At 34.1% G+C, this 13,432-nt stretch overlaps 1 protein-coding gene across 9 annotated transcripts in view; it reads right to left on the bottom strand.

Moving 5' to 3' along the window:
* Nucleotides 1–10,258: 10,258 nt before the first annotated feature.
* Nucleotides 10,259–13,432, bottom strand: part of LOC115217102 — a 48,239-nt gene continuing 45,065 nt past the window's right edge. For all 9 annotated transcript variants that reach the window (XM_036507707.1, XM_036507710.1, XM_036507709.1 and 6 more), the window contains one exon: nt 10,259–12,971. In XM_036507707.1, coding sequence (XP_036363600.1) covers nt 12,029–12,971 — 943 coding nt within the window. In that variant the 3' untranslated portion in view covers nt 10,259–12,028. The remainder of the gene's footprint in view (nt 12,972–13,432) is intronic.

Genomic DNA, 13,432 nt, shown 5'->3' with positions numbered 1-13,432 from the left:
CAAGCTATAATCATCATCATCATCATCACTATTATTATTATTAGTAGTAGTAGTAGTAGTAGTAGTAGTAGTAGTAGTGAGTGAGTGAGTGAGTGAGCAGCACAAACCACCAAATTGACGCTGGGGTAGAAATATACGAACCCCAATATGCCCATTGTGACTACATGTCTGATAAGGGTACACCTAACATGTGCTCGACATAGTGATCTCATATTCAAGATAAACAGCACATGACCTTGCAGGTGGAGCTCAGTTAGACATTTCTTCGGTTCGAGTATCTCCAAAGGTCTCTGAATAAAGGTTGTTTGAGGATGATTGAACGAAACACTTGCGTTTCTAGAGGTTAATTATTCAAACCCGCCAAAAATTCCTCTCAGTTCTTGGTTATGATGCTCCCCCCACTTCCACTCGTGATTAGAGATGCAAATATTATTTGTCACTCAATAAATATCATGTTTAAATATTTACAGCCACATTTTATGTTTATCTTTAAGTGAATAATATCCTGCAATCCTTATGGTAATTGCTACAGACCTAAAACTGTTCATTATATCCTGTTTCGAGTTTATCCATAAATATTTTATTTTCCCTTATATCAATTTATAGCAACATCGTTCTTTATCAATTGACCTCTCTTCCTTATAGCCCTTACGTTGATCGGTTGTCTTTCATTAAATCCTATTTTGTTCTGTTTCTACCTACTTCCTTGTCTATCTAATGCCAACTAATATATATATATACATCAACTGAGTCAGTTGATGGGCTCCACTACCTCAAATGTTCTTAAAATTTAAATCCACATCTTTGTCTATATATCTACCTTCTCTATAATGTTGCCACTTGATATGAAAATTTTGGTATTAATGGAAAACCTCTATAATTGGCTGATGACTACTCGGCATTTTAAATCTGTTGTAATACATACAACATTTAATAAAATGATGTAGTACGAAACGATCGTACCAAATTACCGGAGTCATTCTTGTTGCTTATTTGGATATATATATATATCTTTTACTCTTTTATTTGTTTCAGTCATTTGACTGTGGCCATGCTGGAGCACCGCCTTTAGTCGAGCAAATCGACTCCAGAACTTATTCTTTGTAAGCCTAGTACTTATTCCATCGGTGTCTTTTGCCGAACCGCTAAGTTACGGTGACGTAAACACACCAGCATCGGTTGTCAAGCGATGTTGGGGGAACAAACACAGACACACAAACATACACACAAGGCTTAGGTCGGCCTGAGGCTATAGTAGAAGACACTTGCCCAAAAGAATCCTGTTTAATTCAGTTTGAATCTAGTAAGTAAATACATTTACTTTCTCGTCGTTTATCAGTCCAGATATTTTGTATCCTGATGTGATTTTTAAATTTTCCTGCATTCCTAATAGAGAGGACGTTAATTATAAAGGGCTTTTAATAAATTTAACGTCATTTTAAGACAGTTTTACATTCACTCAAGATATTTGTAATTCCTGAGCGTGGAATTATCGAGGTGATCTTCAGTGCTTTTGGTCCCTCTGAGATTTGAAGGGTCAATATGAGATATGGAAGGGTCAAAGAATTATAATGCCTTACTAACTCATTACAAAACCTCAATTTTCTCTTACGGTTGAAAACATGCAACAATGATTAAATTTTGTTGCAAGATTTATTGTTTTCGTTGAGATTTTTTTTATCATATTCTATTGGCTTCTTCATTTTGTTTTCATGCCTGAACGAATGAGTTTAAATAAGAAAATGGGCATTCCTACACGTGTGTGCCCCACCCAACTTTGTTGCCTCATATCTTCCAGAAAAATGGATATTTTTTAATGATATTTCCTACAAATACGCTTCAGATGGTGTAGATTCTGATTATATCGGAATATGTAGCGAAAGGATTTTTCTTAGGGTGGAGTGAGGAGTTTCGGAAAATTCTCATGAGTCGGTTTTGTTTCCTCATAGCTGTCAGAAAAATGGTTAATTTTTTATGAAATTTCCTATAAATACCTTTCATTGACCCAGTGCTCAACTGGAACCTATTTTATCCACACCAAAAGGATGAGAGATAGAGTCGACCTTGGCGGAATTTGAACTTAGAACGTGCAGATGGACGAAATGCCGCTAAGCATTTTGCTCAGCATGCTAACAATTCTGCCAGCTCGCTGCCTTGTGTTTGATAAAAATATTGAAAACTACGGAGTGGAGTGAAGGTAAGTGTGCTCACAGCAACAACAATAATACTAAAAATAATTTTCTCATATAGGTACACGACCTTGAAATCATTTGCTGCGTCTAAAACTGAGACAACATCCTGTCACTGACCCTAACCTTAACCCTACACTAACCCTAAATTTTAGTCTTCGTTTTTGTTTTCTTAATTATTAAATAAATTTAATTGTTATGCGTGTGTCTAAAATTATTCGTTTTGTTTTTGTTTTGAGATACACATGTATTGTTTAAACTATTTTCCATTGCTTAAGAAAAAAAAACCAAAGGCTAAAATGAAAGCAATGGAAAATAATTGAAATAATTAACAAACAAAATAATTCTATAATTTTATACTCACGCTTTCCGAACGTAAACATAACAGTGACAGGATGTTGTCTCAGTTTTAGACGCAGCAAATGATTTTAGCTAAATAGAGGCCATCTATTGGTTAAAATTCGAAAAATTAAACTATGTCAAACTTACAAATTACAATTTTCGCAAGAAAGCCAAGAGAAAAAAATGTTTTATTTTGACACATTCTACCAGTATACGAAGTTTAAAAGTGTTTAGTTAACTAAAAATTGTGTTGAATACTGCCGTTCAAAAGGAAAAGATCCAATAAACTTCATCGCTTGACTGGAGCTTTATTTTATCAACCCCGGAAAAATAAAAAAAAATTAAATTAACCTTGGCAGGATTTGAACTCGAAACGTAAAGAGTCAGAAGAAACACCGACAAAGTATTTTCTCCGACACTCAAACGATTCTGCCATCTCAATATAATATTAAAAATAATCCTTTTATAGGTACAAGGCCTGAAATTTGGTGGGAGGAAATAATCGAATGCTGGTACATTATTTTATTGATCCTGAAAGGATGAAAAACAAAGTCAACCTCGGAGGCATTTGAACTCAGAACGTAAAGCCAAAAGAAATGTCACTAAGCGTTTTATCTGGCGCGGTAACAATTCTGCCAGCTGGCAATAATAATAATAATAATATTAATAATAATAATGGTTTCAAATTTTGGTACAAGGCCATTAATTTCAAGGCATTGTGTAAGTAGATTACATTGATCTCAGTACTCAACTGGTACTATTTTATCGACCCCAAAAGGATGAAAGGCGAAGTAAAGACGGACGAAATACCTATTTCTTTACTACCCACAAGGGGGTAAACACAGAAGGGACAAACAAGGACAGACAAATGGATTAAGTCACTTATATCAACCCCAGTGCTCAACTGGTACTTATTTAATCAACCCCGAAAGGATGAAAGGCAAAGTCGACCTTGGCGGAATTTGAACTCAGGACGTAGTGGCAGACGAAATACTGCTAAGCATTTCGCCCGATGTGCTAACGATTCTGCCAGCTTGCCGCCCTAATAACAACAACAATAATAATAATAATAATAATTTCTTTATTTGTCACAAGGGCTCATATATACATACAAATATAACGTAAAAACTTGAGGGTGGACAAGACAAACTTGTACTGAAACGAGAATATTATATGATTATTTTAAAATTTTGAGGATTAAATAACACAAAATAAATATAAAATTATATTTAAAAATATACAATAATGAACACAAGATAAAATTTAAACAAGGAAAACTGTTTAAAAGCTGGATGAAGAATCACTACCTAGATCGGCTGTGTGTGTCCCGCGACTCTTCCCATCTGCTGCTAGTTTTATTGAAACTGGCTACACTCAAAATGCCTTTAAGAACATTTTTTTATTCGTTGGCCAAACTAAAGCGTTTCCAATACCTTAATGTTTTTGTTTGACGTTATAATAAATTATTTTCTTCCTCGTATCACATTTTTCTCGGGTTTGTAGAAACCCAGCATTGATCTGAAGGACACGTTGCTCTATTTCATAGTCATTAAGTCGTTCAGTAGCATGGCACCTTTTCTCTGTGTTTTAGACACCTGTTGTTTTCTCTTACAATTATTTGGCAAAATCATTATAATGTTAGACAAAGTGCGTACTTTTTCTGGCTCTATATTTTGAGTCTGGGAATGGCAAATAAAGTGCCAGTCATGCACTGGAGGCAATTTAATCGATTTCCACTCCTCAAATTTGAAGCTTTCTATCTATGCTGGAAATTGGGCGAATTGGCAGAATCATTAAGGTGCTGGACAAAATGCTTAGTGGAATTTCGTCTGTTTTTGCATTCTGATTTAAATTCCACCGAGGATGACTTTGCCTTTCATCCTTTTGGTGTTGATAAAATAAGTATCAGTTATGTCTTGAGGCCAATGCATTCGACCCTCCACCAAAAAAAAAAGTCAGCAATTTTGAGTGAAGTGGACCCAGTATTAGAGAGGTATTTTACTTTATTAACCCCAGAGAGGGAAAAGGTAAAATTGACCTCAGCAGGATTTGATCTCAGAAAATATATAACCATAATAAATTTCGCAAGGCATTTCAACTGACGTTCTAACAATTCTACTACAAATGAGACCAATGCCGGGAGGTGGCTAAGAAAAAGTACTTGAAAGGATGTACCAAGGCACTGATATTCAGCGTCCAGGAACAAACTCTGGGAAGTAATTACACAAAGTTCCAAATAGACCCTTTATAGGATGTATGGCAGCAAAAAACGAAACAATCTAACAAATTGTGAGTGAGTGTAGCAAACTGGCCTAAAAGGAATACAAAAAGAGACATGATAATATAGCTAAGTTTGTTCACTGGGGATAGTGTGAGAAGTACGGTCTCGAAAGAACACAGAAGGCATCACCGTGGATAATGAGTATAAGATCTTATGGGATTTTACAATCAAATGTGACTCAGTGATTGATACTCAGAGACCAGACATTGTTGTATTGAATAAAAAGGAAACCAAGATCATAGATATTGCCATACATGGAGATGCGTGAGTACAAAGGTAACAAAGAACTGAAAAAGATTGAAAACTACAAGCTACTAAAAGACGAAATTGAAGGAATATGGACAATGAAGAGTAACTGTCATCCCAGTAGTTGTAGGGGCACTGGGAACACTAACAACCGGGTTTGAGAAATATATTGGGGAAATTGGACCGGACATGAGAGTAGAACATGCTCAGAAAACTACTCTATTGGAGACAGAGAGGGCTTTGAGATTGGTGTTAAGTATTGTGGAAAGAGACTCTGTGAGGCCTTTGACAATTGGTTGCTGTCTGCTCTAACAGAATTAACTGGAGAATGTAAAATCAACAGCTCTGAGAAGTGAAATAGAAATTATAACAATAAGCCAGTGCCGCCTTGACTGGCTCCTGTGCCACGTAAAAAGCACCAACCGATCGTGGCCGCTGCCAGCCTTCCCTGGCACCTGTGCCGGTGGCACGTAAAAAGCACCAACTACATTCACGGAGTGGTTGGCGTTAGGAAGGGCATCCAGCTGTAGAAACACTGCCAGATCAGACTGGAGACTGGTGCAGCCTTCTGACTTCCCAGACCCCGGTCGAACTGTCCAACCCTGGCTAGCACGGAAAACGGACGTTAAATGATGATGAATTCTTTCTAATTTTGGTACAAGGCCAACAGTTTTAGCAGGAGGGTGTTACTTGATTACATTGGGCCCCAGTACTTAACTAGTACCTATTCTATTGACCACAAAAGGGTGAAAGAAAAAGTTGACTATGGCAGAATTTGAACTTAGAACATAAAAAGCCAATGGAAGAAATGCTACAAAGCATTTTGTTTGGTATAGTTATATTCTGCTTGCTCACCACCTGAATAATAGCAGTAGACAATAGCTTTGGTCTGAAATCATGGGGAAGGGACCTAATCTCTTACATCAACCTCAGTACTTTATTTTATCAACCCTAAAAGGATGAAAGACAAAGTCGACTTTAATGGAATTTGAACTCTGAATGAAAAGGGCCGTAAAGAATACTGTTAAGCATTTTGCCTGGTGCACCAACAGTTCTCCCAGCTTGTCACCATAATAATAATCCTTTCTTCTATAGGTACGAGGCCTGAAATTTTGGAGGTGGCTAGTCAATTACATCGACCCCAGTGCTCAACTGGTACTTATTCTATTGACCTTGAAAGGATGAAAGGCAAAGTCGACCTCAGTAGAATTTGAACTCAGAACATGAGGACAGACAAAATACCACTGAGAATTTTGCCTTGCATGCTAAAATTTCTGCCAGCTCACCACCTTAATAATAATAATAATAGTTTCATCTTTTGGCACAAGGCCAGCAATTTCAGGGGAGGGGATAAATCAGTTACTCATTTCAAAGGGTACTTATTTTATCAACCCTGAAAGGACAAAAGGCAAAGTTGACCTTAACAGAAATTTTGTCCAGCATTCTAACAATTCTGCCAGTTTCACTGCCTTAAAATAATAATAATAATAATAATAATAATAATGGTTTGATCCATTTTAACAAGCATAAAGAAATTTGTTTTGTTTTTTTCCAAATTGGAATACTTGCATATTATTGGAGTAAGTTTATTTTATTATTACCTTCTTAATATTCACCGAGATGGAGTAGGGTTAATTTTTAACAAGGAAGACAAAAACAGAGAAAGAGAATAGTTGTAATAGAGTTTGAAAGTCCAATTATTTTGACAGCCAACAAATTCAATATTTGCTTAGGTCTTTTGCTTAGGTCTGTCATGAAAAAAAAAATCAACAAGGTAAAAAATAAATAAATGTAAAACAGGAAAAAATTTTCAGATATTTGTTGAGGATATTTTATGGTATCATAAACATCAGCCAAATGCAAGTAGGAGAGTAAAAAACCAATAATATTGTAAGAGAAATTTCATGTCAGTTTGGTAAAAATCCATTCAAAGAATACAATATACAACTGATTGTTTTCATTTGTGAATAAAAGTTTGGTTTGGGGATTTAATTATAAAATGTCGTTTATGAAGGTGTAAAAAGATACTTTTTCTTGAAACAACTAATTCACTTTGGACAATAGTTCCATGATTGGTACAATACACTTGTGTTATTATGGAACAATAATGAATAAGTTGGTATTGGAACAAGTTTATTTACAGTCAAGTGACCTTGCAAATATCCCCAGTGAGAAACAGGGTTAATTGTTAGTTAGTAAAGTCTTTCTTTTCATAATCTCTTTTTTTTTATGATATAACTTCAAATGTTTTCAGTTATTAACTAACATGTGACTTCCACAAGTAGAAACATTACAACACTCACATAAGTGCAGATATGAAGAATATTGTTTTCAACCAGTGCACACTCCACAACAGAATAATCAGCAACAAGTTTAGCTGTTGTTATATCCAGACAAGGCAACCACAAAAGATACCAGTACCAGAGTAACATATTGTCATTATAATTACCACTGAAGAAAAATCCTCACAAATGAATGGAAGAAAACACAATATTTTATACATCTTACTGCCATCCTTAACTATTTCATACAATATTTTTAACCCCTCAGCATTTAAACCAGCTATATCTAGCCCAAACATTCTACCTGTTTTGTTTTCAAACTGACCAGATCAGGCCTCTCACAACTACCCTGCAATGTCATTCTAAAAGTAAACAAATGCATCATCGAAATCTTAAATCTACAAGATAATGTATGATTAATTCAAAACAATGTAAATAACATTACATTAGACAGAGCAATCTGAATTCTGAAGGATTAATGAAATATACTGCTTATGCACTTCAATTATCTTTGAAAATAATTAAAATTTTGAAAGTATTCATAAAATAACATTTTCATTATTAAGCTGATGACTTAGGAAAATATTCTAACATTTATGATGGAAGTTTTGAAATTAAATATGAGCACTTTAAAATAGACAGTTTTGTATCACAGAACCAGGAGTCATTTCAGGTGAATTGGTACCAAAAGGATTAAAATAAATTGTAGATCAATGGAATATTTATGACAACGGGGTACTCAACTAAAAAAACATAATGCCATATTTTGTTGAGAACAGGACGGGTAATGAACAAACAACACAAATGACAAATTATAATATATTATTCCAGCAGACATGGTATATTATTATAGTAATATATAATATTATGTTTTATAATATATAACAAAATATAATATTAACTGTTACCAGTTCAAAGATGCATGAGGCATATTTGAACTGGTAACAAGTTTGTATTTATATACATCAGTGCTTATCAGTCACCCTGTAATATATAATATTATATAATGTCTGCCAGAGTCACTATGATGCTTAAATTAACATCCACAAGCAAAAAAGTGTTTGAATCCTTATCAGGAAGTCTATGCATTTTAGTATAACATGTTAATATAGTATGTGATGAATATGGAATGAAAAGAAGTAGAATGTTGAATGAAGCCCAGTTTTAAGTTTGAACCACAATACAAAATAGTCAACAACCACAACAGTATTTGTAAGAGATGTGGTAAATACTATTCCAGTCTATTTTTTGTAAAAAGTAATTTAATTGTATTGTGGAAAATATTGGTACTGAATTGAAATTGAGTACCACAGGAAATTTCCTTCACATTAACAGCAGCAAACTTTCCCTATAGTCTTTAGATTATGGATCACATGTTTAACCACTTAGTATTTTAAGTGGCCTTATCTGGTACAGATATTCTACCTGTTTTATGTTCAAACCAGCCAGATCTGGCTTCTTACACCTACCCTACAATGTCAATCTAAAAATAAACAATCACATCATTGAAATTTTGTAGCTATGTAATAATGCAGAATTAATTTAAAATAACGTGGATGAACAAGTCTTACATTTGACAGAGTAACTTGAATGCATGTCTTAAAGCCTCAAGCCTTAAAACAATGAAGTTTGTCTCAAGTCAATAGGTCAGGCATCATATAATAAGCATATGAGAGACACTAAACCTGTGTCATAGGTCTAACTAAAGAATTGAAGATCAAAGCTGTCCAAAAAGAACCACAACAATGAAACTAAGAGAGGTCTTATATGACACTTTCAGACAGATCACTTTTAGAATTTTTGTACTGTCAACCACCAGGTATTTCAAAGAACCAGATTCTGATGGAATTTGTCTTACTTGGGAATTAGAATAGTTTTTTGGGATCTTTTCAGTTTGAAAAGCAGTTTTTTAAAATAATTCCCATATAACTAAACACTTTTAAACTTCGTATACTGGTAGAATGTGTTTATAAAACATCTTTTTCTCTTGGCTTTATTGAGAAAATTCTATAGTTTGTAAGATATTAGTTGTTCTTTTTTCTTCATTTTCTGCAATTTCAACCACTCAATGACGTCTATTGAAGTAAAATACATTCTGTGCCGTATGAATATGTCCCTCGTTTAAGAAACAGATTGGGTTTATTTACATTTGTGAAGAAAAAAGATACCCTTCCCCCCACCCCTAACCCTAAAACAGATTGAAATGCAATAGATCGATACTAGGGTCATAATTATGGGTGACAATTTTATATGACACCTCTAGAAAAAACTGCGGTTAAAACCGAAAAGATCCATTTTTGGTAGTCTTAAGTAATGAAAAAGCCTAAAGCAACTCCTGTTTAATTGTTGGTAGCCATGTAGCTCCACTGTAACAAAAACCAGCTCTGCCCCACTCCTTTCTCTTGTAACTTAACCCTCATTTCCCAGCAGAAAGCCTACATCCCCCACTCACATTTTGTAGTCTTGCATAGTGCACGATCACCTCATTAGCACCAGAGACAAATACACTCTGTAATGTGGATAGCATTAGGAAGGGACATCCAGCCCTAGAAATCATACCAAAGCAGATACTGGAATATGATGCAGGCCTTGGATCTATCAGAACCTATCAAACCATCCAACATTAAATACCAAATGATGGTGAAGATGATGGATGATATTTTTCTATATTTATTTTACCCAAAACAGTTCTCCATCTCGAGCAACAACACACAGCTTCTCATTTTTTACAAAGGTTAATATATACAATCTCAAATAACCTTTCGTGTTAACCAAATATTCTTTACAAAGCCAAGACGTCTTCTCACAAAGAAAAGAGATTAGTAACTGACAAAAGGTTAAGCAAAAAATTCCTTGGTATTTATTCATTTAAGCATAAAATATTTCTTTTTAATTTGCCTCTATTATTGTTTTTTTTAAAGACAATGTTATTTGGATTTTTCAATACTTAAATCACAGGATTGATCAGACACATGATTAAGGCAATCCATTTGTGACCATCCAATCTTATTTTTGTTTAACACTGATAAGGAAGACATGATCAAAGTATTCCAAACAGGACCATTCCATCTTGTTGATTAGCTCTATGTCAACTCTGAGATCTATGACCAGACATTTCAACCATGGCCCCCCTTATTTTCAAGGAGAGTCTGTCCAAGACCTTTATTTTAACCCTAAAGATTAATTTCTATGAATTAAATGTGGATCTAAAGGTAAAGTAACTCTGTAATAACACTCCAATACTGTATTCTATATATTTTTTTTTATTAATTTGAATTTAATTCCAGGAATGTGTCCCATGCCTTTCTTGACCAGAATTTATCATTTAGCTGATGATTATTTCTTCTCAGTATAAGTGAAATTGTATTTAATTACAGTTTCTTAGCTAATTGCATTAAATATGTTTAGCACCCATTTTACTAAAAACAGTGTATTTAAACACAGGGACTTGTTGAACAAATGAAACAAAAGAAAATATGACTTCCTACCTAAATGTAAAGTTCACATAAGTGTTTACCAATTAAATACTGGTGTAATTACTCTTCTATGATGACATTGAGATGTTTCTAATTATTAAGGTCAACCTTGAAACCAAGCCAGCCAACCATAGATCATATGGGAGGATGCTAAAAGAGTTAAGTGACTGGGTATTTGACACATCTCTTCAAGAAGGATATCCCTTCAGTAAGTCATAATGTTATACCAATACCAGAGTCACTGGTAAATACTAGAGTAATTTGTAAGTACCAGATTCACTTGTAGCAATAAGAATTACTCAAATATAAGAGTGACTCATAAAAAATTAGACTGAGATCTCTGGTTTTTTTCACATGAATTCTTGTTAGGAGAAGCTGTTAATGATGTGTATGTAATAACATATTTAAGCATCACCAAACATATACATGCTGGAATAGTGAAAAAGGAATGTAACATAAAAATGAAGACAAAAATATGGATTCAAAGATGTTAAATGAAAGCCATAGAAATGGTTAAAATGACACTAACGAAATCAGTTACAGAAGATATTTGGATGTATTTTCAGATGTATTCAAATTTGATAATAAGCGATAAATGAAGACTTCATAGGTTCAGTGAATAACCTTTATACAGACATAGAATATTTCCTGTAGATTCATTCCTTTACCATTTACATCATAGTTTCAATAAGACAAAATATTAATCAAACACCAAAATTTAAATTATTAACCTTTCTCAAAATATTGCTAACTTTTGTCAATTTCAAACACAACACTGACATCACATCAGCAGAAACACAGCATTTAGGGGTTATATAACAGGAAAATACACTTGTCATGGAATCAAGGAATTGTCAGGCACCAAGACTATAATTTAAGCAATTTCAGTTATTTACAAATATTTTCCTTACTGTAGAGTTGCCCATCATTCAGAAATGCTCTGAAGTGAAACTACTGAACAGTCTGGTCCAAAATTTTTTATAAAATTATGATTTTTTAAAATTATATATTACCAATGACCTGATGCCCAAACATGTGCTGTTGATTGGTAGGACCAAGCAAAACACAGTGCTCTAACAAAACTTTCAATAATTTTTTATTGTAAAATAAACATATAAAATAAATTTATTGAATTTTTGTTGTTCTTTTTTTTTAAAGTGTGTGGTGATTTATACAACTTTATTATTTTTTCCAAAAATAGATATATATCCATCATCCTCTTCTGGATTTTGGCTTGGCACAAGGATTTGTTCTGCGCTGAATAATTTCTGTGAGCCCACAAAAGTCTTTTTGAGCAAAATATTTTGTACAAATTGTGTGTCCAGCAAGGACATTAACCCGTGAGCGTATTTTTCTAATTAATTTAAGATTATAATCCGTAAAGTGTTTATGATGCCCATCATAGTTTCCAGACCTCGTGGTCTGATGTACAGCTATGATAGAATTTGTGGCATCTATCGTCAAGAAATTATTATGAATAGCATATGCAACTAACCAATTATCATATGCTGGACTTCCAACAATGAAATCTGGAAATGCTTTCCATGGAAATGGCTTTGATGTAATGAAATAATCTTCAGCATCAGTTCGGAATATAGTTCCACGATTCAGGGCAATTTTAGTCACAGAATTAACTGGAACAGCCTCTTCTTTGGTAACATTCATAACATTTGTCCGTTGTCCAATTATCAAAATTGCCTTTTCTGTATTATTAAACATATACAAAACACGTTCCAATGTCTTGATTAGATTTGCTTCAAATAAAATATCCGCATTGGCAAATGCATAAAAAAAGCTATCAAATGATTTCTGTGCTTCTAAATACATTGATTTCAATAAAGGCACTCCAGTTACACGCTGAACAGTGATATACTGGTAATTGCAACCAATCTTTTCACAGAAGATTCTTGTCTCAGGATTGGCAGAGAAGACAATCACCTTGACGGACGGACCAAATGCAAGCCAATTACGGACGGTGTTTTCATGGAGTTCTTTCTTAGAATCGTGATGATCCCATGTTGTGAAGAGAGTCAAAAGGGTTTGCTTGTAAGTAACTGGAGGAAATTTTTGCAACTTTTCAATACATTGTTCCACATGGCGTCGTAATTTTTCACTGAAGTCAGAGAATATATCCTCTTTGCCATTCATTTCAATCCTTCAAAAGGAAAAGAAGAATTATGATTAATAAAAACAAGAAACTTCAAAACCAGTGTTTGTGGGTTCACATCCCTGTAACTCAGCAGTTCAGCAAAAGACACTAATGGAATAGTGGTGTCAATTTATTCAACTAAAAATTCTTCCAGGCAGTGCTCCATTATGGCCACACAGTCTAATGACAAGCAAAATATATTCTCCCACCCCACCACCATCTTTAAAAAATAATCCTGTAAACTACCCACAAGTTTGTGAATCTCTAATCCACAAGACTGAACAAAGAAGGTGCCTTTATGTGGTCATTTAAACAGGTAGAAATAGCAGTCAAATCTTCACTCCCAATTCAAAACATGCCCCACCATCTTAAGTAAGAAAAAGATACACTGAATGATGCAGTCCAAGATACACAATCTGAGAAACAGGTGAGATAATCACTGCAGCAGTACCTTTAATTACAGGTCT

The sequence above is a fragment of the Octopus sinensis genome, linkage group LG11 (genome assembly GCF_006345805.1).
Source record: "Octopus sinensis linkage group LG11, ASM634580v1, whole genome shotgun sequence".
Classification (NCBI taxonomy): domain Eukaryota; kingdom Metazoa; phylum Mollusca; class Cephalopoda; order Octopoda; family Octopodidae; genus Octopus; species Octopus sinensis.
The sequence above is the reverse complement of the archived record's forward strand: the minus strand, read 5'-3'. Positions and strand labels throughout refer to the sequence as shown.